Raw genomic sequence first — 24,854 nt, forward strand, 5'->3', positions numbered from 1 at the left:
CATGCCTCGAACCTACAGTAAGACGCACCCATTTGAGACTGAAGAGCTTCCAATGTTCTGGAAGTGTTCCCTAGTCTGGGATGCAGTCCCCTGGGCGCTTCACTCAGCAGCCACTGGTGGGCCATCGGACCACCTCTATCTCCGATTGCTTCTGGGTGCGTGTTTGAGAAGTCTGTGTGCGGCTACAGAGAATTGCTCCTGAAGGCCCTGAAAGGACCTTCAGCTCTGGTCTTCTCTTAGCTGGTGGGAACCCAGTCGAAAAGGTGTACATGTTTATGCACAAACGTATGGCTTAGTGGAGGGTCCGTCTATGCAATGGGGGCTTACTAGACCCTTTCTTCTCGACACACATTACTAGCTAATATTTAAAGAAAATGAAATCAAATATAAAGCCACAGCTGCTAGACAGCAGAAGCCGGAATACTGAAATACATAAAGTGAGCACCTTCCACAAGGGCTGTCTAATTACACTTTTTAAATACCTTATGCAATCTGTCAGCTGTGCTTTCATGGTTGGACAGACTGTGCCTGAAGGATGACCAGGGTTGGAAGTGATTCCCGCCATGAGCGAGGCTCCTAGAAGTGCTTGAGAATACATATACACAAGTGGCACAGCACTTACAGTTCCCCAACCAGGTCAAAGGTGAACACGCATACCAAGCTTCCATAAGGTTAGGACATGTTTTGGTTAACCTCTTTCGACATTACCACTCCGGAATCTTAGCAACTCACTTCCACAAAGTACAACAGTTTTATTTTTTTAATTAAATAATTTCAAAAAAAATGAACAAAAACATTCAATACAATACACAATAAAATATAAAGACAATAAAGTAATTCCACCCACGACCAAGGAACCAAGACGGTGAAGACTTTTGGTCAAACACCTCCCTGGCCCGGTCACCAACAGGCACGCTGCTACCACGCTGCACATTATAGAAATGGCACAGCCCCTGCTCAGATGATACCGAACCCATTTCTCCATCAATTATAAAGCAATCTCAAGACTCAAATTCTGAGCATGAGCATCTGCATGTCAAAACGAGGAAACCAAGGAGAGCAAAACATTGGTGGGGGTGAAGAACATCACAGTACAAGCAAACACCCTCCACCAGCACATCTCCCTGCAAAAGTACTCATTAGCCACCCAATCTGCTCAGCTGTCAGTGGCCACCCTAAAGCTCCCTGAAGCAATACAGGGAAAGAGCAGGAGTCCAATGGCTGACAGGAAACAAAGGTTACATCAAGAAAGTCAACACTAGGGCCGTCAAAGGCATCCAACACAGTGGGTGTTAACTAGACAGACACATATGCAAAGTCCTGCTGTACACCACAAGCCCCTGAGACCGCACACCCAAATCCTCGTCCCGCAGCACCCTCAAAACTACATCCTCCTTAGTGCCAGCTTTTTCGTGTCCATTCCTCAGCGCCATGCAAAGAATTCAGGCTGGTCACTACGAGGCTGCTGGAGCCGTGAAACAACTTCTCAAAGTCTGAGGACATGGCTGTGTTTTAAAGATGTTTTTGACAGAAAGCCTTTCTAAGCAGAAGATTCTCCCAGGGGTAAAGCACCAGTTGTGGTGAAAGGAAATGCATCCAAACCCAAGTTCATGTTCTAGTTTGGGGAGAAAAGGTTGGTGTCTGTATAGGGAGGTGGTAAGTAGCTTAAGGATCTCCAGTGTGATGCAGCTGGTGTCAGGACTCCTCATTCCCAGAGTCATCTTCGTCCTCAAAGCAGCTATCGCCGTCCTCGTCCTCCTCCTCCATGTCATCTTCCTCATAGTAGTCATCGTAGAAGAGGTCTGAGCCCTCGTCTGGCGCGGGAGCCTTGGTTTTCACGCAATACTCTGCTAGTGTGGTGGGCACCTTCACTCCATCGCGATCAGCGTCAGCCTTGGTTGCTTGCACTTGTTTCCTGGAGATGAGCAGCAGTTAAAGGGCAGGGTAGAGGAAGAGGTAAATGTTATACAAGAGGAAAAAGTACTGATTCGTTCACACAACATTGCAGACCGCCTGGTAATAGCAAACCGCAGTTAAATGTCAATTTGGTCAAAATCACATAAACAGTATCTGGGCGCTGGACCCAAAACGTTAGCTGTTGCAATGGGCTACTTAATGCAAGGTGGGAATACCCTTTAATAGCAGCTGCTACAGCGGCATCGGGACTCAGTCGTTCACGGTGTGTGCAAGTACCACAGGGTGGATTCAGATGCCACACAAGACCACCATCACAAACCCTCTAGGGCACAGCCAGGTAAGAGCTCAAATCACTATTCTGTTTTTAATTACAATGTGCACTAAACAAAAAGCCAGCACTTTTAAAATCTACATCAGGTCACGACCACAAAAAGTCACAGATATGGACCTGGTGTTTATACCAGCCCAGCATTTCCAAAGTACTGAATGCATGATAAGCATCTGAAAAGCAATCGAAAGATTTTCTAGAGCCTATTTGTGAATTTTGATCTTTTTCTTTGGTGCAAGATACACAGCCTGGGTGGATTTATCTCACAAATGGGACATTTCAGTAGAAGTTCACAATAAATCTTATGCCACCTGAAGCCTGGTACACAAAGCGACAGGCAAAAGCCTACGTCAGTGCTTATTAGATAATAGTCACCTTAGCTACTGTCTCCTTCTCAGGGTGTCCACAGATGAAAAGCCCCAGGTGTCGATAGTTTTTTATCTCCAAAAGTGAACATGTTTAACAAAAAGTAAAGTTCTTCGGGCACAAGACTGGTCCTCAGTGGACGAGACAATGCATGCCGTGCGAGCTGGTTTCACAGACCGCACCTCAGAATAAATATCCAAACGCTGGTAAATGGGATGGGAAGCAACAAATGCAAGGTGGCAGAGTTGGGGTTTGAACCCCCTCTTGTGTGCAACATCTGAGACAAGCAAGGGGATCTCTGGGATGTGCATGAGTAGGCACCTAGGTTGGGAGTACAGAGACGGGTAGTATGTCAACGAAGGCCACTACAACAGGGGAAGCACAACAGACCTGATGCGCTGCTGCGGACTGCGCTGCGAGTGTTTTGCGGACTGAAGATCTGCTGTCTGGACTGTACATGTGAGCCTGGGAAACTTGCACTGCTGAATGTGCTGTGCCTTGTCTGCATACGAGAACGCCTTCACTTGCACAAATGTGTAACACAAGAGTTCATCGCTTCACATACTTTAAGTGGACAATTCATAGCAGCAGAACTTAAGGAAAAGTAATACTAGCCAAGCGCCATACGGACCATGCCCTTCAGAGTTTGTGGATTGCCTCACCTGATGATGTCTGCGTACTCGCGATCACGGCCTTTGCTGTCCTTCCACTTCCTGTACATGACGGAGGCGTCGACGTTCGCTGGCGAGAAGGTGTTTGGCTCATTCAGTAAAGAGATGACACTAAGCAGGATGGTTCTGGGGGACAGACGGAGGATAGAGGTAATTAGAGGGGGTCTGCCTAAGTGGAACGCGTGCAAGCAATCAGGTCCTTAGCCCTTGTACCTCGAATAGAAAAGCCAAAATTAGATTTCAAGGAGTTGATAAAAATGTGTTTCCAGTGATGAGCCAACCAGGTGCTGTCGATAGTCATCTTTCCAATAACCAATAACATGCTGATGAGCACGGAGGTTTACCCACATTTGGAGAGGATTTACAGACCACATGTTACAGTTGGACGTGCCAGCAAAGAGCTCCTCACTGATGCACCTTGTTTTGTGCAGAAATTATTTTTCTTGGCATAAATTGAGGACTGAAAAATAACAGCAAATGCAGAGACATGCAAGTCCAGCATGGAACCAAATTGAGATACAAATGTTGATTGCGATACACGCACCAATAACAATCCGAATATGTAAGAAAGGGAAAAAAGAAAGAGCAGAAAGAAAATAACCTAGAGAAGGAGCAAAGGAAGAGGAAGAAGCACAGTAAGAAAAGATGTGAGGAAGACAGAGCTATAAAGCATGGAAGAGAAGGTCAGTCAGGCAAATCCCAAGCAGGGTGATGCGGGGGGGGGGGGCAATGTCAGTGATGGGGAAAAATCAAGATTCAATGCAAATTAGGGTGGGTGGGGCATCCAGTAGAAAGGGGGACTATGTGAGAAGAGAATGATCTCCTTAGTCCATTAAATTGTAAATGACCATTTTCATAGGACACAGTCTTGCACTCTTCTGTGAGCCATTTCTCATGAGACGGCAAATGTGCCAATGTCGCAGAATTCAGATCTTGCGACAGGCATGGCGGATCAGCCCCGAAAGAACAGATAAGTCAGAGGAGCATTAAGGAGGTCTGAAAGTGGAAGGGGAAATCCATAGACTCCATGAGCATAGACCTCCAGAAGGGGCGAAGTAAGATACAAACAATATCACAGGGTGTGTGACTGCATCGCCAGCAGGCAGGCAGAGGGACAGGGAGCAATCCTGCAACCTGCACCCATGCTGGGGTCCAATACCAGTCCGAAGAATCTCAAACAGACAACTTCATCCATGCCTCACGGACACCTCGTTCCAGACCTCCGAAAGTTCCTTCCATTCTTCCCCCTCTTATTCCACCTGCAGGCGAGCCTGACAGGGGGTTCTGAGGATAGCTAATTGTGGTTGGGAATAAAGGTGGCAAATCAGGAGATTGTACAATCCAAACATCTTGCCTTTAAGGAAAGAAAGCACTGGGGAACAGTGGATGGTCGTGGTTTGGGTGTCGTACTGATCTATGGGCAAAAAGCTTACAAGTCGCCAGGCGAGGTCTCGCTGAACCCCAAATGAAGGCCTTAATGGCCTTATCCAGGGTTCTCCAAAGTCAATCCTGGAGGGCCGGATCCATTCCAGATTTTTAGCATATCCCCATTTAGATAAGTGTAGTCATCTTAAAAATCTGACATGGATCTGGCCCTCCAGGACCAACTTTGGAGAGCCCTGGTCTAGTCTATCCGACAGTGGGTCGAGGGTTTTTTTTTTTGAGGAAGTATGCCCAACACACGTCATTCATGGGAGGGTAACCATTGTCACTGCTCAAGTCTATCCCTGGAGAGAGATATTCAGGTGGGACCACTTCACAAAGTCCAGTTGCATTTGATCCATAAGTGGGCCCAGGTTATCCACCACCATCGCTCCAGGCCCCTGTTAACTAGGATACCCAGACACCGGAGGCAGGAATTCTTCCACTGGAATGGGTAACCGGCGACGGCGGTGCAGGTGATGAAACAAGACAGTGGCAAGGCCTCGCCCTTTCCTCAGTTCACCTTGTAGCCGGATGCTGCTGCAAAAGCATCGATTGTCTCCAGCCTGTTGTAAGGCTGATAAGGTAAGAGGTCATCTGCGTATAGATACAATGTCGACGGCCCTCAGGGCATAGGATTAACTACGATCTGATCGGCGCTGGGACACTGCTAAAGGCTCCATTGAGAGGAGAACTACTGGGACGGATAGTGGGCAACCCTCACAGGTACCCTGCGGACCAAGAAGGGGTAAGAAAGAGAGCACCTGCAATTGACCTGCATGGGGAGAGGGGGTCAAATTTCTGGAGCACAGCAAACCGGTAATCCCATTCTATCCTTTCAAAAGACTTCTGTGCGCCCAGCGCGGAGGCCTTATCCAGAATGTCCGCTGCTAGCCAGACCGCATAAGCGACCGTGCAAAGATGGTTGCGTGACTAGCGGCCTGGGAGAAACCTCAATTGAGAATGGGGAGTAAAGAGGGAAGGACTCAGTTGAGGCAGGCAGTTAGAATGCTGACCGGTACCTTGACATCCCCACTGAGCAGGGATATGGGGCGATAACTGTCATGAAGGAGAGGGTCCTTTCCTGGTATGAGGAGGACCGAAGCAGCTCCCTGTTGGACAGTAAACCCAAGGAGCCCAAGCGATCAGCCATAGTGAAGGCCTCATGGAAACGATCCACCACCTCGGATGTGGTCCACTTGTAGAACTCAGCCAGGAAGCCGTTCCTCACCCGCGGCTTTGTGATACAGGACATTCAAGATGGCCTTCTCTGTCTTCTCTTTGGTGATGGTACCCTGAAGCAGCTGCCTGCCGTCTTCTGAGAGGCACCTTAAGCAAAAACTATCCGGGAAGGGATTCGTCTGTGTTGGTCCCTCGACAACAGAACATCTAATCCCACCTTACTCTGACTCCAACCTTGAATGTTCACATTCCCATACATCCTGAGAATGGGCCAGGCCAACAGGTGGGGCAGGTCTTCATCAAGAAGCCCTTCATCAACACATGCCGCCATATCCAAGCAGACGACAAAGAAGAGAGAGTGCGGGAGAGATGCTTTGAAACCCTACTTCACTGTTATATTACTTAAAAGGTTGGGGTGGCAGATCTCAGAATTGAGGCACACTCTGAGGCCCGCATGGATATCAGTGCTGGGATAGTCAGGATGCTTGAAGGATAGAGGTGCTTTGGCAGAGATGAGCCATTGCTCAGTACAGGAGATGACAAAAATATGTTTTGGAAGAGCTGCAGGGGAAATATAGCTGTAAAGGTGTGCGGTGTCAGAACTGAGATGGGTGGCCGTTATGCAAAGGCACAGACAGGCGTGCAGATAGTCAGAACGGAGGCACCGTGGAAGATCTAGGAGGTAAAGCAAGAACCCATCAAGGACGCCACAAACGAGCAGACGTCTGCTTTGGAAGAGGCATAAGAAGGCACTGTGCTGGGCATGGGTGGAGTACTTCAGCACTAAGGTGATGAAGCAGAGCTGGGCAGGGGCACTCTCCTGGGCAAGCACCATGCTTTCCAGTGTTGCGGTAATCCGGCAGAGCTCTGAAGGGGCACAGTGCTGGGCAAGGGTGGTACAGTCCAGTATTAATACGATCTGGCAGATGTGCAGGCTGCGGTACCATGTTGCTCTACCACACACAACCTTATGTTATACGGGGCTGTTAATTCTGTTGTTGCCGTTACGTGCAAACCTTTAATAAAAACAGAGCAGACCGTGAAAACAGCAGAGCACAGTGCGGAGCCATCGAAAGTCCTCAAGGTGCATTCTTTTCTATAGAGAGATGACAAGAGGTTGTAGGTGTAGAGAGAAAAACAAGGGGACCCGATCAGGTAGCCTGAGGACCTCGGGTAATAACTTATTTTAAAGAACAAAGGTCCTTGGCATAGGAGGGGATAATGTAAACATTTCTACATAGACTACAGTGAGCACTATGGGTAGTCTTCCAATGTCCAGCCGGACAGAGGAATATTTATTCAAATAAGATAACAGGGGAATGAACGGAATACAGGGAACAACAGGGATGGCTAACGGCACAATCCTGTACCGAGCATTGAAGTAAAGGGATAGAGAGTATAGACACAGGAAGGAAATAACAGGCAAGGGAATTGGTTGAAAGAAGAGCAAGAGGCGGCTTACATTTACATGATAATACTACGTAAGCTCATACCAACCAAGCTATTACGCCCTAAGGAACGGCAGATCCTTGCTTCCTCCGGCCCCCGGCAACTCTTCAAGTACACTTAGTAAAGATATGATTTTGTTACTGAAAAAAGGTTTGGGATTTTGTCCGTCCTCACAGGGGGATTTGTGCAATGTCAGAATTGATTTATTCAAGTTTGTTAGACTCTTAAAATTGAAAAAATATTTTGATATGAATCCCATACCCAATAAAGATTCTTCTTCACAACTGGGCAACCCTTTGTCTGGCCTGACTACAATTAAGGATATTCAAGACACAATGATGCTACTGTCAATCACTGAAATGGAAGAAGATCCTATTACAATAGGTAAAGTCCTAGCGGATTTGGATATTACGCCTGATCTCTCAATATCTAGTGGCTTAAAGGTTAAGTCTAGATGGTCTCCGAATTTGACTAGCAGCAATAATATTGAGATTTTTTACACCTTGGTTCTCAAAGACATTGATAAAATGATCAAGAAGTCAACAGTATCTGGTAGATATCGTCAAGATAATCTAACAGCACGAGAAAGACAAGCTCTCAGATCTTTAGTTGAGGATTCTGATATAATTGTGAGAAAAGCAGACAAAGGGGGTAACCTTGTTGTTATGAATATAAATGATTATGAACAAGAGATCTTTTCCCAATTGAATAATGAACAATGTTATCAGAAAATTTCATATAATCCTATTTTTTCTCTAACGACTCATATTAATGGTTTACTTAAACTATGGCATGACAATCATCTTTTGGATCAAGATGAATACTTATATTTAAAGGTCGATCGTCCTGTCTGTACACCTTGCCTAAGATTCATAAGGACCTCCCGTTTCCACCCGGGAGGCCCATAGTGTCAGGTATAGGGGGACCTACGGAGCATTTGTTTCAATTCGTGGACTTATTTTTTGCAGCCTTTGGTAATTAACCTGCCATCCTATATCAAAGATACTAGACATATCTTAAGTATATTGAGTGGCATAACTTGGGAAACAGGTATGACTTTGGTGACGCTGGACGTGGTTTCGCTCTATACGAGCATACCTAATCATTAGGGCTTACAGGCTGTTCAACATTTTTTGTCAAATAGACCAGCGAATCTTTGGGAGCATACCCAGATGCTTCTTACTATGACTAAGACGATTCTTGACAACAACTATTTTCTTTTTAAACGAGAATGGTTTAAACAAATCCAAGGTGTGGCCATGGGTTCGAAATTTTCGCCAGCATTTGCTAACCTATATATGGGTTGGTTTGAAGAAAAAGTTATTTGGGGTGCCTCAGGTAGCAAATGGCAGGAATATATTTTATTTTGGGGGCGATACATTGACGACTGCCTTATGATTTGGACTGGTACATCATCAATGCTACAGGAATTTATTGATCACTTAAATTGTAATGATTTGAATATTCAGTTCACTTCCTGTTCAAGTGTATCGCACATGGTATTTCTTGATGTTGAATTGTATATTAAAGGCAGTCAAATTCATAGCAAAATGTATCGCAAACCGACGTCTTGTAATTCTATTCTACATGCCAATAGTGCACACCCTCGGCATCAAATTAAAGCAATACCATTTGGGGAAATGATGAGAGCTCGTCGTAATTGTAGTGAAGAGTCGGAGTTTTTTAAGTGCATCGATGATATGGGCAAAAGGTTTTCCCTACGTGGTTACTCAAACAGTGACATTAATTCCGCTAAACGTAGAATTCTCAGAACGAAACGCCATTCTACACTAAAACGTATCCCTTTACTTCAATGCTCGGTACAGGATTGTGCCGTTAGCCATCCCTGTTCCCTGTATTCCGTTCATTCCCCTGTTATCTTATTTGAATAAATATTCCTCTGTCCGGCTGGACATTGGAAGACTACCCATAGTGCTCACTGTAGTCTATGTAGAAAGGTTTACATTATCCCCTCCTATGCCAAGGACCTTTGTTCTTTAAAATAAGGGGTTGTAGGGGATCACTGATCCAGCAAAACACAGAAAGACACTGCATAAAATTAAGACTGCCTTTCAGTGTGTTACGTGGACAGGATTATTGTAAGGGGGAAGAGAGATTCTCTGACCTGTTCGTCACTCCATCGGGCAGAGAACTCTGCTAAGAAGAACCCTGCTACAGGGTATATCTAGCACCCGCAGGTCCACGCGAAGGCGCTCACCTGACGTTCTGTGTAGGGTTCCACCTCTCGGATGGCAGCTCTCCACTCTGAGGGTCATCCACAGGGGGGTGCAGGATAGAAATGCAAACATCTCCGTTCTAGAACAAGGCCAACAAAGAGACATTAGCCTTCTTATACATCACTTGTGGGAATAAACAGCACATGGATGATGAAAACCCGACTAAGCCCAACTTGGCAACAATGTAATTAGTGCACTGGTTATAGGGGCGTTTGAGAAACATCTGTCTTGCCAGGTACATCAGGAGTGAACAGAGGTCCTACTTTATGATAATTCAGAGCTTGCAGAGGCAGTCTGAAGAGACCACCTGAGTACAAGATGTGTTCTGGCACTCTGTAGATTAAAATCCAGAAAACACAAGCCGAGGAGGCAGAAGTGCTCATTGGGTGGATAATCAGAATAGCTCTTGTGAAGTGGGCACTGGGATGTATTAACTGTGTTAGGCTAGTATTGCTATGCCTACACCAGCCTGAGGTTCTGTGCACATGTGGCGTGAAGTGCTGATAATTATGTCCTGGGTGTACAGGGGGAGAGAGGTGTGTACTGCATGGACAGGGAGAGAGGTGTATATGTCCTGTGTAGATAGGGAGAGGTGTACATATCCTGTGTGGATAGAGAGAGGATGTACATATCCTGTGTGGATAGGGAGAGTTGCATATGTCCTGTGTGGATAGAGAGGAGTATATGTCCCATATAGACAAGTAGAGAGAATATGTCCTGTGTGGACAGGGGGAGAAGTGTATATGACCTGTGTATATAGTGGGAGAGAGAGGTGTACTGCGTGGACACGGAGATAGGTGTATATGTCCTGTGTGGATAGAGAGAGGTGTACATATTCTGTGTGGATAGAGAGAGGTGTACATATTCTGTGTGGATAGGGAGAGAGGTGTATGTTCTGTGTATGGATAGAGAGGTGTATATGTCCTGTGTGGACAGGGGAGAGGTGTACATGTCCTGTATGGACAGGGGGAGAGGTGTACATGTCCTGTATGGACAGGGGCAGAGGTGTATATGTCCTGTATGGATTGAGAGAGGTATTATATGCTGTTTGGATAAGGAGAGCGGTGCATATATCCTGTGTGGACAGGGAGAGAGGTGTTTGTGTCCTGTGTGGATAGGGAGAGGTGTACATGTCCTGTGTGGATAGAGAGGTATACATGTTCAGTGTGGATTGTGGGAGAGTTATATATGCTCTGTGTGGATAGGAAGAGAGGTGATATATCCTGCGTGGATAGAGAGAGAAGTGTATATGTCCTATGTGGACAGGGAGAGAGTATATGTTCTGTGTGAACGGGGAGAGAGGTGTATATATCCTGTATGGACAGGGGGAGGGGTGTACATGTCCTCTGCAGTTTGAGAGAGAGGGATATATGCTCTGTGGGGATAGGGAGAGAGGTGCATATATCCTGTGTGGACAGGGAGAGAGGTGCATATAACCTGTGTGGATTGGGAGAGAGGTGTATATGTTCTGTATCGACAGGGAGGGGGAGGTGTACATATCCTGTGTGGATATATAGAGAGGTGTACAAGTCCGGTGTGAACACGAAGAGAGGTGTGCATTTCCTGTGTGGATAGAGAGAGGTATATACATAGCCCGTGTTATAGGGAGAGAGGTGTATATACATTCTGTGTGGCTAGGAGAAGAGGTGTATAAATCCTGTGTGGATAGGGAGAAGTGTCTATATCCTGAGTGAACAGGGAGAGAAGTATACATATCCTGTGTGGATAGGGAGAGATGTGCATATGTCCTGAGTGGACAGGGAGAGAGGTGTACATATCCTGTGTGGATAGGGAGAGCTATGCATATATCCTGTGTGGCTAGAGAGAGCAGTGTATATGTCCTGAGTGGGCAGGGAGAGAGGTGTACATATCCTGTGTGGATAGGGAGAGATATGCATATATCCTGTGTGGCTAGAGAGAGCAGTGTATATGTCCTGAGTGGGCAGGGAGATCCGTGTACATATCCTGTGTGGATAGGGATAGATGAGTATACGTCCTGTGTGGATAGAGAGAGGTATAGATGTTCTGGGTGGATAGGGAGAGATGTGTATATGTCCTGTGTGGATTGGGAGAGAGGTATATAAAGGTGTATATTTATCAAGTGGACAGGAAGAGATGTGTATATATCTTGTGCGGATAGGGAAAGAGGTGTATATGATGTCCTGTATGGTTGGGGAGAGAGGTGTATATGTCCTGTGTGGATTGGGAGAGAAGTGTAGATGTCCTGTGTGGATTGGGAGAGATGTGCATGTTCTGTGTGGATAGGGAGAGATGTGTATGTTCTGTATGGATAGGGAAAGAGATGTATTTCCTATGTGGATAGGGAGATAGGTGTATATATCCTGTGTGGATTGAGAGAGAGAGAGGGGCGTATATGTCCTGTGTGGATGGAGAGAGAGGTGTATATGTCCTGTGTGGAGAGGGGTATATGTGTCCTGTGTCGACAGGGAGAGAGGTGTATATATCCTATGTGGATGGAGAGAGAGGTGTTTATGTCCTGTGTGGATAGGGAGAGAGGTATATGTGCCCTGGGAGGGAGATGTACATGTCCTTAATGGATAGGGAGATGTGCATATATATCCCATGTGGATGGATAGAGGTGTATATATCCTGTGTGCATGGGGAGAGCAGTATATTCCCTGAGTGCATGAAGTGCTCAGAGGGGGCTTAGAGTTCTTAATTCAATGTTTTTGGTGTCCTGTAAGGAGAGGGATAATAGCAATCATATATTGGACTAATTACAGAACCTATTAGGGACAGTGGCTGGGAAAAGATGCTCCTTCAAATCGGTTCTAAGGATACAAACAAACACTTGGTTCCTTGAAATGGGAACCTCTTGATACCAAGCTCTAGCTATCCACATCACCAAATATAAAAAAAATATTTGTTAGGAAACATTTTAACCATAGGTTAACAAGAAACATGCAACCGTTTCTGTATCAAGTGGGTTCTGCATACGACACCGGTATTCATTCTTCATACATAGTTTTTGAAATATTATAATATTAGAAAAAAATGAGTTTTCAAACTCACTGAAACGGAGTCATAGGGTTCCCAGCCCCAGCAAGGCATACATTCCTCCTGGAGGAGTCCAACCGTTCCCTCCTAAAGAGGAGACTTTGTATCTTGAGGTTATGTTAGACAGTGTTGACAACACTAGATATTTGCAAACAGTTAAATATAACCCCAGGGTGAAAATACAAAATAGTCGAAGGCGATGGTTCTAAGACTGAACAGACTATATAACCAGCAGAGTGCTGGAGCGATGCACACGGCAGGTCAAAGGGGAGCGCTTGGAAATTACTAATAACCCAAGGTGGTGCAGATGCCAAGTGTTGATCGGATATGAATTTGCCTTAAATAAATGAAGACAAGAGGCGTTTGCAAAACAAGAACAAGTTGATTTAAATGATGTGGCAAGGAGAGCCTGGACAGAACGAGTCTGCTCAAAATATCTAGATGTATAAAATTTTGGCAGTCTAATTATACAGTCCATGAGGTACAATAACATTTTCTATACATTCCTAAAGAGAATCGTAGTCGCAAATCAATCACATGTGTGCATCTCATAAGGACACAGATGGCTCTCAACCTGGGCCAGTGTGTAAGTGTCCAGATAATCGGTGTGGAGAGCGCGTGATCATTACGTGTGGTATGCATGTCATGTCCTGATTGGCTGAGTATACATGTGAGAAAGTGCCTCTTTTGACAAGATTAGCCCCCACTTATTGCCTGGTTTTGATGTGGTTTCAATTGTACTGCACAGGGTCCCTGCCAACCAGGTCCACTGTGCCAGTGCTTCTTCCCTAAACATATCCATTATTAGTACTTATGCCCCCTGAAAGTCCCTAGTAAGTGGTGCCCTGGGTACCTAGGGCCTGGGAGCTAAGGAGGGTCCCCTGGAACCTCCTCACTGGGACCATGGCTCTGCCCTTGCAGTGTGGATGCCCATGTGAGGTAGAAAACTACAAAATCGACATGGCACTGTCTGGGTGCCATGCCAGACAGCACTGCCTGAAGGTATAGGTAAGCCACCCCTCTAGCAGGGCTTACAGCCCTCAGGCAGGGTGCACTGTACCACAGGTGAGGGTACATCTGCATGAGCAGATATGCCCCTACGATAGGAGGGTCCATTCCTTAATGTTGTATGTACCAGTGAAGACCAAGAGAGTACATGGGCTGGAAACTGGACAACTTGAGATCCACAACACGATGGCTTCACTAAACACAGGAGTGTTTTTTTTTTCACTACTCAATAAATCCATATTCATGCCAGTGTCAGATTAATGTGCCACGTACTTATAGGGCACCTCGGAGGTGTCCCCTGAAAACTTATCAACCCTAGTGTGGTTTCTGACTGGCTGCAGTCAGCCAGCCACCATCAGACATGTTTCTGGACCCCTGGGTGGAGAACCCCTGCTCTCTGGGACCAGAAACAATGCACATCCTGGGCAGAGGTGTCGCAACTTCTCCCCAAGGATGAGCCAGTGCTCGAGGGTGAAGCTTCAAAGGCTGGCTGCCTTTGTAACGCAACCCACATCTTCTGCTGCTAGCAGCAGATGGAAGCCCCCAGTTTACACCCCCACTTGAGTGGGAAAACCTGAAAGAATAGGTGTGCCCGCCACTGCCAACTCATCCCCTAAGGTGGGGGAGGTGAAGCACAACTTTCAGTCCCCACCATCTTCAAGATGGGGGGGCCTCCAATCAGAGCTAGGACTATGCCCCTCCCACAGGAGGATAGCATAGAGGGTATAGTCACCCCAGGTAAGTGCCCATTGGTCCTACCTGCTTTGCCCCTAAAACGCCCCTAGATTCAGTATTTAGGTGGCTCCACCAGACTAAGAAATTAGATTAGCGACGACCTAAGAATCAAGAAGACATCGTTGCAGAGAAGACTGTGGACAATGACTGCCTTGGCAACAGCCCTAACGGCCTGTCTCCAGCTTCGACAAACTTGCGATCTGTCTTGAAGCCAGCAACCTCTGAAAACGTTGGGAGGGTGCTGCCTCCAACAACGACTCCAATCTCCTGTGTACAGTGGACCGGTCCAGAAGAAATCCACTCCAAGGACCCCAGATCCAGGTGGATCCGCGTCTCCTGCCCACTCTGCACCAGATGCGAATGTTCTGAGTCTTGAGTAGCCCACCTACCCAGTGAAGTCCCCCCCAGTGATCCTGACCTCGAGACCAGCATTAGCTGACCGCTCCTGACCTCCACGACGATGCCTGCAGCCTGAATCCAGAGGCTTTCCCTGACTGTGACCAGCATAAAAGACAGACGTTGAAAGGCACCCATGCACCCGAAGCCCCTGGGCCTTGGTGAGCTGAATCAACTGAGCACCCGAGACCCTCTACATCTCTACTTAACTCTGCTGTCGTTGGTCTCCCTCTTGCAACCTCTGGTACGATGGTAGCAGCCTGTTTGTCCAAAGAGGAAACTCCATTGAAAGGCATTAGGCTCCCAATGCTGATTTTGCTAACCCCAAAGCTTGGGCATGGGGAACCATCTACTTACCTGCAAGCAGTGTGGCTCCAGGTGCCCCCAGTCTCCATTGAAACACATTAGGGAAAGACTCCTATTTTGACCTCTGCACCCGGGCGCCCGTGCCGCTGGTAGTGCAGTTTTGTTACTCACCTGACCCTTGCTGACCTCTAGTCCCGAAGACTGGAACCGCAAGTGTGATACTTACCTGTTAAACCACAATTGTTTTTCCCATAAGATGACATTGAACTGTTCAGAAAATACTTTTGAAAGTGAAAAGTATTTTTAATTTAAAAACGTACTTACCTTACTGCGAAGATCTTGGTCTTAAAACAAAGTAGAAACAAAGCTTACTTTTTCAAAAATTGATGTTGAACTCCTTTTTGTCTCATGTGTCCATTATTGAAAGCAGAATAGCCCCGCACACTACTCCATTATTGGTCAATGTTGTACAAAAAATGTCTTACACCGCTCTGTGTTAGGCCTACGGCTGCTCGCCCACACTACCACTAATAGAGCACTGTGGGTTTTACATTGAGCCCTGAACCTTTTTGGGGAACCCCTGAACTCTCTGCACAGTATAACCACCTAAGGACCTACCATACACTGGAGCCAGCTTTCTACAGTACCCATCTACATGAAGTATCTAGATTTGTGGTATTTCTGGAGAACGTGAGCCTTTGGCCAAACAGGTTTTATTGGGGCCAATTACTTCGGACTGGTATGTGGAGCAACTTACTATCTGTGGAATAGATCAGGGTTTTCCCTGGGTGCATGCTAGCCTGTAATTTATGAGGGACCCCACCTGTGACCTGTTACTCGATAAGCGTGGCAATGGGTCGCAGGATCTGCCCGACCACCTATCTCTGACTTGGGGTTCATGGAGAAGTCACCTTGGGAGAATCAGACAGCAATGATGTGAGTTCACTGGAACTCATAAGAATAATATGGCAGCCACTGGTATAACTTTTATTGACATTATCAACATTGTGCATACAGTTGTCATCTTGCATATTGACATTTACTGGTGTTGTCAAAGTTATGTTTGCTTTGGTCTGAACGTATATGGACATTGTTCTTATTGGCAACAATATTATCGTACAAGATAGATTATGACATACACTGGTATCATTATTGCTGATGTTTGCGCTGCTGTGCGGGTACAAGTTATGGTATACACTGACATTGCATAGACATGCATTTTCATGGTTGTGTGGACACAGACTATGGCATACATGCACATTGCATTTACTGATTTTGTAAGGCCTGCACATATCATGACTTTCATTTGACATCGTATTGACCCATCCCAACATTCCTTTCTCTAGTTGAGTCATCAGCTTCTCTAGCCTCCTCCTATGTCATGACAATTATTTGAAAGTCTGTGTGTTTGTATCTAGTATTGGTTCCCTAGCTAAATGCATACTACCTAATTTGAGGACTGCTTTTTTACGGCACAAACTCCCGCTAGTAGGAAACCACATTACAGAAGTACAGCAAGGAGAATAGGCATATCAGATGCCAGTAACTTTAACACCCATAAGGGGATCCTCGAAAATGAATATGCTACTTACCAGTATGCATCTGTTCTTGGCATGTAGGGCTGCTGACATTCATATCTGTGCATAGATCGCCGCCTAGTGTTGGGTCCGGATGTTTGCACGTTGTTGTCCTGGAAGAGTCTTCGAAGTATCCTTGGATAGGTGACTCCTCCCCTGGACTATAGTGCCCATGGGCATCCTCTCCATCCTCAGATTGTTTTTCGCCATTGTGGCAGTGATGGAGTAGATACAGAAAGTGATGACCATGCTATACAGTAATTCTGAGAGCTGCAGCTGCTACAGGCGCCGGGGAGGAGGGAGGGCGATATGAATGTCAGCAGCCCTACATGCCAAGAACAGATGCATACTGGTAAGTAGCATATTCAGTTCGAGGCATGTGGGCTGCTGAATTCATATCTGTGCATAGAATACATAGCAGTGCCCTCTATTAGCGGCGGCTACCAGTGCCAGCTGCAGCGGTCTGAAAAAGTGTTTTGAGAACAGCCTGTCCTACAGCTGCCTGCTGTTTTGACTGCACGTCTACACAATAGTGTTTTGTAAATGTGTGTGTAGTGGACCATGTGGCTGCTCTGCATATATCATGCAGGGGAATATTTCCTAGAAAAGCCATGGAAGCCCCCAACTTGCGCGTTGAGTGGGCTCGTGGTGGAATAGTTAATGTGCGTTTTGCCTTTTGATAACAGATTTGAATACACTTAACTATCCATCTGGCTATCCCTGCTTTGGAGATGGCGTTACCTTTGTGGTGCGGGGCAAATGCAACGAACAGTTGTTTTGTCTTCCTGAAGGGTTTAGTCCTGTCGATGTAGTACATGAGGGCCCTCCGTACATCTAGTGTATGTAGTGCCCTTTCTGCGACAGTTTGTGGGTTTTGGAAGAAAACGGGCAGTTCAATAGTTTGATTCATGTGGAACTGCGATATTACTTTGGGCATGAATTTGGGGTTGGTACGTAGTACGACCCTGTTGGCGTGAACCTGTATGAATGGCTCTTGAACGGTTAGTGCCTGGAGTTCACTAACTCTTCTTAAGGAAGTAATCGCTACCAGGAAGGCTACTTTCCAGGTAAGGAATTGAATCTCGCATGAGTGTAGAGGTTCAAAGGGTGGACCCATCAGGCGTGTGAGGACCAAGTTGAGGTTCCACATTGGAGCCGGTGGGTGGCTTGGTGGAATGACTCGTTTGAGTCCCTCCAAGAATGCTTTGATGGCAGGCACTCTGAATAGTGAGAGGTGCTGCCTGGTTTGCAGATAGGCTGATATTGCGGTCAAATGGACACGTATGGAGGTGTACGCCAGATTGCATCGGTATAGGTGTAAGAGGTAACAGATGATGTTTTGGATGGATGCGTCCAGCGGGTTAATGTCATTATTACCGCAATAAATGACGAACCTTTTCCATTTGGCTGCATAGCAAGCCCTTGTAGTGGGTCTCCTGGCCTCCTTGATGATGTCCATACAGTCAGGTGGCAGGTTGAGATAGCCAAACTCTAGGACTTCAGGAGCCAGATCGCCAGGTTCAGCTGTTGCGGATCTGGGTGCTGAATCTCTCCATGGTTCTGCGTCAAATGCGCGGGTTTGATCCGCAGCCTTTGATGCGGCACCACGGAAAGTTCGAGGAAGGTGGTGTACCACGGCTGGCGTGCCCACGTTGGAGCAACTAGGACGAGTGTCAGGGAGTGTTGTCTGAGTTTGCGAGCCACCAGCGGTATCAACGGCGCTGGGGGAAAAGCGTACGCAAATCTGCCGGACCAGTTCATCCATATCGCATTGCCCAGCGACTGCGGATGTGGGAACCTGGCGGCGAAGCTTTGGCATTTTGCGTTTTCGCTTGTCGCGAATAGGTCTATCTCTGGATGACCCCACTGCTGGAAGTACGGTTGGAGTACCGATGGGTGTAGCTCCCACTCGTGCATCTGGTGGCTGTGTCTGCTGAGCAGATCCGCCATCTGGTTGTCCTTGCCAGGGAGGTGTTCCGCCATGAGGAACATGTTCCTCTGAATGGCCCACTTCCACATGCTCTGAGCCAGATGAGACAACTGTGGAGAGTGTGTTCCTCCCTGCTTCTGTATGTAGTACATTGCGGTCATGTTGTCCGTCCGGATCAACACGACCTTGTTGCATAGATGTACTTTGAATGCCTTCATGGCCAGGAAGATTGCCATCAGTTCCAGAAGGTTGATGTGCATCTTCTTTTGTTGTGTCGTCCATAGGCCCTGCACAGTGTAGTGGAGTACATGAGCTCCCCATCCCTGGAGAGACGCGTCCGCTGTCAGTACTATCTGTGGGACAGGCTCTTGGAATGGTCGGCCCTTGCAAAGGTTTTGTGGATTCCACCAATGCAGAGTTGTATGCCCGACCGCTCACCAACACTAGGTCTTTCAATTGTCCTTGAGCCTGATTCCACTGACGTGCTAGGCACTCCTGAAGCGGGCGCATGTGTAATCTCGCGTGCGGGACTATGAAGATGCAGGAGGCCATCATGCCTATCAACTGCATAAACACTCGCGCTGGAAGTGAGTGATTGGGTTTGAACTTGGAGATCAGCAGTTGTATGCTGTTGATCCTCACTAAATTTGGCTGAGCTGTGGCCGCCAGAGTGTCTATAGTCGCACCTAGGTACTGTTGTACGTGTGCGGGCTGGAGATGGGACTTTGGGTAATTTAGTGAGAATCCCAGACTGTGGAGGAGATGAATGGTGCGGGACATGTGGCTGGCACATTGCTGGGCTGACTTCGCTTGAACGAGCCAGTCGTCTAGGTAGGGGTAGACGTGTATATGCTGCCTCCGTAGATGTGCTGCCACTGTAGCTAGGCACTTTGTGAAAACCCTGGGCGCTGTTGTCACGCCGAAGGGAAGGACTTTGAATGATAGTGCTGCCCCTGAACAGTGAACCTGAGGTATTTTTTGTGTGAGGGGTGGATGGGTATGTGGAAATACGCATCCTTGAGGTCCAGTGTGGCTAGGAAGTCTCCCTGCTTGAGAAGCGGAAGGACTTGCTGTAGAGTGAGCATATGAAAGTGCTCTGAAAGAATGTACTGGTTCAGGGGTCTCAGGTCTAATATAGGTCTGAGTGACCCGTCCTTTTTTGGAATTAGGAAGTAGAGGGAGTACACCCCCGTACCCTGCTCGTGGATGGGTACGACCTCTATAGCGCCTTTTAGAAGCATACTTTGCACCTCTTTCTGTAAGAGCGTTAAGTGCTCTGAGGACATAGGACGGTTTCTTGGTGGTATTGTGGGTGGAGTGGAGGTTAACTCCAGACAGTAACCGTATTTTACAATATCTTTGACCCACCTGTCCGTGGTGATGGAGTTCCACGTGGACAGGAACCTTTGTAGCCTTCCCCCGACAGGTGTTATGTGGTCGGGAGGAAGGGAGAGGGCGTCACTGCTTGTTCTTGGGGGAGGACCTGGTGTTGCCGTAGCCGCGTCCTCTGCCCTTTGTGCTGGAGCCACGATATCCACCCCGGGTGTTTTTATCGTAGGTGGTCTGTGTATTGCCTTTGTTATATGTTTGTTGTGACCCCTGTCCTCTACCTGCTCCCTTGTTTCCGGGGCGACGAAAGGAGCCGCTCCGAAAGGACTGAGTTTGGAGAGCGCCCATGGACTTTGCAGTGTCCGTGTCCTTTTTTATCTTTTCAAGGGTGGTGTCAACCTCTGGCCCGAATAGATAGTCGGGGTTGACAGGCTGGTTGAGTATATTGTTTTGTACCTCAGGCTTGAATCCTGAGATTCGTAACCAGGCATGTCGTCGCAGCATGACGCTTGTGTTTATGGCCCCGGCAGCCGTGTCTGCAGCATCTAGTGCACACTTGATGGAAGCATTCGTGAGTAGCTGTCCTTCTCTGATGAGCATTTCTGCGCCTTCCTTGAACTGGTCAGGGAGATGTTGGAATATTTGCTCGAGTGTGTCATAGTGCGCTCTATCATAGCGAGCAAGGAGCGCTTGAGTGTTGGCTATGCGCCATATGTTGGCTGCTTGGGCGGCAACTCTCTTGCCAGAGGTCTCTAACACCTTGGACTCTTTGTCCGGGGGAGGAGCGTCACCTGTCGTTTGCGAGTGTGCCCTCTTGCGAGCATTCGCTACAACAATGGAGTCTAGTGGTAGTTGTCCTCTGATGTAAGTAGGGTCCCCAGGTGCTGATCGGTATTTCTTATCAATCCTGGGGTTTATCACTCGTGCCCTGGTGGGTTCCTTGAAAAGGTCCTTGGCTGGTTTGAGGACTCCTTTCAACATGGGCAGAGTCTTTACATGCCGTTCTGAGGATGCGAAAGTGTCCATAAGAAAGTCATCTTCGACGGTGTCAGAGTGAAGCTGCACCCCATGGTTATTGGCAGCACGTTCAATAAGAGCGTTGAAGGCTGCAGTATCCTCTGTGGGAGATGTTTTTGCCCCATAGAGTTGTGGGTCCTGTGTATCGAGAGGTGCACCTGGGTCTACCGGGTCGCCCCAAGTGTGATCAGGGTCCTGCTGGTCATCAGGGTCTGTGTCTCCATGGTAGGGGACTTGGTCATCCATGTAGTCCTCCAACGCATCCGTGTCGGAACGTGTGGGGGAGAATAGTTGTGGATCCTGGTAGGATGAGTGGAAAGGTTCATAAAGGAGAGGTTCTGATTCTACAGGCAGCTTCCTTTTTAGAGGGATCCTGAAAGGGTCCAACGGTGGTTCCGAAGTTATCCTTTGCTCGTGGAGAATCATCCTGCCAGTGTTGGCGTCGATGACATGTGACGGAGACGTCTCAGCAGGTGTAATCGTAGTCTGGGTGACCCGTGTCCTGAGTTGGAACATTTTCGGGATTGTTGACGGAGGCAAGCCAAAGGTAATGTTGGCTGGCACCGAAGAGGCTGCCGGAGCTTCGATCGGACCGGAACCCGACGGGTCCTGGAGGGCAGCCTTGGTTTTGCTGCTTTGTGTCGCACCAGGTCGTCCTTGGGGCGCCTTTGAGGCTTTGGCACCGACCAGGTTCGTAGAGGCGGCCGTGGACTTTTTCGGCGCCGGTGTTTCATCGAGTCGAGGTGCGGAGATGACCGTCGACGTCTTCGATGCGTGAGGCTTTGGTGTCGTCGAGGGAGCGATGCGAGGCGCAGCAGGCGGCGCAGCCCTCGGTGTCAGTGGCGTCGGGAGCCGAGTAGGTTTGTCGGCGCCGAAGGCCTTTTTCCGTTTATCGACTCCGACGTCGCCCGCTTCAAGTTCGGCACCGAAGTCTCTCTTGGTGCGGTCGGTGTCGACGCGTCGCGCTGGCGTGGAAGGCCTCGATCCGACCAGCGCCACTTTCGGTTTCGGTTTCGTTGGAACCGGAGCAGCTTTCGGTTTCGGTTTTATGGAAGGGAAACCAGCTGGTTTAAGCGGTAATGGCTGCCGCTGGGTGTCCGAGGCCGGGCCCGAGGGCGGGGCCGAAGAACTGCGGGATGGGTCTCGGGTAAGGCCCGAAGGCGATCCCTCGACCGGAGCCATAGGCCGTGGAACTGGGCCTTCTTCGGTGTGAACAGGTAGGCCTTGTTCATCATTGGAGCTACTCTCTTCGGCCCCTAAGGCCTCCTCGTCGTCTCCTACCTCGGTGTCGTCTTCACCTCTGTGGAAGAGTGATTCGTTGACTTCGTCCGATCCGGATCCGTGTTCGGAAACGGGACTGGAGGGTAAGACTTCCAATTCTTCGACGTCTTCGGCCTCGTTGAAGATGTCTGCTGGGGCCGGTGCCGCGTGCTGCGCTTCGAGTCTCGCCGCTCGTCGATTCCGTAGAGTCTTTTTTGAACGGAACCGGGCACAGGCCATGCATGTCGATTCGTCGTGGTCCGGCGAAAGGCATTTGTTGCACACCGGATGGACGTCGATGTGTGGGTACTTCGCATTGCATACCGGACACCTCTTGAATGGCGTCCTCGATTCCATCGTCGAAGTAGTCGATGAACAGGTAAATGCGAAAAAAGTCGGTGCTGAAAGTTAGTAAACTAACAAGGTTGTATCGAAAACCGATCGATAAACAGTACCGACGCGAACTAAAGGCCTTTTGGCCTCGACAAAATATTTTCCTAACTTGAGCTAAGATAGCACATCCGAACCCAATGGCGGAAAAAAACAATCTGAGGATGGAGAGGATGCCCATGCGCACTGTAGTCCAGGGGAGGAGTCACCTATCCAAGGATACTTCGAAGACTCTTCCAGGACAACAACGTGCAAACATCCGGACCCAACACTAGGCGGCGATCTATGCACAGATATGAATTCAGCAGCCCACATGCCTCGAACAAAATGATACTGTGCAACCAGTCCTACTCCGGGCACCTCCCTTTTTCTTCATATCTGCTTTTAGATTATGAAGACCTTTGATGGCACGGGCTAGTGCCACATTGTTCATATTGTTTCTGGGGATAAAAGTACAACAGGAAGGCCCAATCTTGGCGCACACCCCACCCTCCAGCGTGGTCAAGTGCAACAAGTACCAATGTTGCATCACCATTAGGTGGTTGGCTCATAGTTCTTCCTGGATAGAGTTTAGGCCGATCTCAGTGTTATCCATCATCTTCATCAATTCCCATCTGGTCATTTGTAACCAGCAGGCTTTTGATTTTGTTTGTACGGTGAAGAAGGGTATCGACACTCCAGCGCTTACTTGAGTTTCTATGAAGAGTCTGAATTCTTCTGGAATGTCCTTGTACTGAGCCCAGCCAAAATAATCAGCAGTTCTTCTCCTTCGAGTCTGCTGCAACAGAGTTTTCTTCCTTAACAGATGTTGAGACAACTCGGACAGATCTTCTCCAGGGGTGACCAGGGTTGGGGCGTGTATGGTCACGAGGGTGCAGAGGCGCAGCCATCCAGGGACAAGTTGGGTGTAGGTGAGGTCACTGCATTGCCAGTAGACATCCATCAGCGTGAAAGGGCCCCATTGCAGGTCTTGAACCCGCAATATCATGCCACAATTCATGTTGCTGCCCAACGGTATGGTTCCTTTGCCTCTAAAACAAAGAGTACAACGTACGTTTACATACAATTAGGGGTTACCCCTTCCCCTCCAGCCAGGTGTACCTATTGAACTCGCTATCCCAGATTTCCTGGCAAAGGTGTCAATGCTGACATTGGACCCCCATCTCATGGGACTCATTTCCCCTGGCTTGATTAAGATAAGCAGCCCTGCACTGGAATTCCATGTCCGGGACCCATTGCTCGTTAAAGAAGATGTTCCCAAAGATGTTAAGGGCTGCCCTGGACCACAGAATGAGGCGGGAGCAGACGTATTTGTGCAATAGTCTGGTGGCCGTGCTATCTCCAAGAACCTTTTCTCAACAAAGCCTCGGGGCCAAACCGTGTCTTCCCCTATGGTGCCCTTTCTGAACATCTGGTCTACGTCGGATTAGATGTCAATCAGCACATTTAAGAGGTATAGTGCAGTAGGGTTGGTCTCATGCTGGGTGATGTTTACTAATGTCCTACAGGGTTCTACTCTATTGGGTTGGATTTCTGCCTTGATCCTGCAGAGGTACAGATGAACGAGACATTTTGCTCTTTCAGGGGCTCTCTTGCACAAAATAAAGTCTGCGCCTATGCAAGAGGTATCAATGTAATAAAATTTGTTCGTAGTTTGTGTGCCTACCTCGGACTATTTTAGTACCAGGTGTTGTGTAGGAGTGCGCTGTGTAGTGAGTGAGGAATACTAATGTTTGGTTCATTGTAGGTGTATGTGAGGTGAGAGGTCTCTGCTCATGCGTTGCAAGAATGTAGTAGAGCGTACACAATTATATACATTTTCAGTTCTGGAGGGGCTCGAAAGCAAGGAGAGCGTGTACATAAATATAAGGGAATGTAACTTAGGAAACATTTGTATAATGTAGGATTGTCTTCGAGAGAGATGTCTGGGCCTGTCTTTGGTTGTTTGTGGTCTGGTGTGGAGTGGCTGTTGTCTGTGCTTTGGTGTGTGGTGGCTGTTGTCTGGGCGCCCAGGGGTGTTTTCGTCTTTGGTGCTGTGCAGGAAGAGTGTCTCTAAAAACGAAGTTACAAAGTTAGTTGAACTCTGAAGTACTTGAGCGATTGGTCTTCCGAGTCTTCGAGAGTCCTGATTAGAAGGAATGGCGGGCTGCAGCAACGTTGGTGCAAATACAGGTCATTTGCTGACTAGTAGGGTAAGAGCTGTGGGCCGTAGGTTAATTTGGAGAAATACATTTGTGAGGCAATTTATTTGAACATTCCGGTTTCATTTGTAAAATGATCATGCTATATGGTTTTGCTGGGAGCTAAATGGTTTTA

The 24,854-nt window shown here is 47.8% G+C and overlaps 1 protein-coding gene across 1 annotated transcript in view; it reads right to left on the reverse strand.

The window, feature by feature from the left end:
• Nucleotides 1–745: 745 nt before the first annotated feature.
• Nucleotides 746–24,854, reverse strand: part of CDC34 (cell division cycle 34, ubiquitin conjugating enzyme) — a 47,837-nt gene continuing 23,728 nt past the window's right edge. Inside the window, exons 3-5 of the mRNA XM_085638870.1 lie at nt 9,554–9,651; nt 3,274–3,408; nt 746–1,915 (exon numbers count right to left, since the gene is read on the reverse strand). Coding sequence (XP_085494996.1) covers nt 1,696–1,915; nt 3,274–3,408; nt 9,554–9,651 — 453 coding nt within the window. The 3' untranslated portion in view covers nt 746–1,695. The remainder of the gene's footprint in view (nt 1,916–3,273; nt 3,409–9,553; nt 9,652–24,854) is intronic.

Source organism: Triturus cristatus, chromosome 12 (assembly GCF_964204655.1).
Source record: "Triturus cristatus chromosome 12, aTriCri1.1, whole genome shotgun sequence".
Taxonomy (NCBI): domain Eukaryota; kingdom Metazoa; phylum Chordata; class Amphibia; order Caudata; family Salamandridae; genus Triturus; species Triturus cristatus.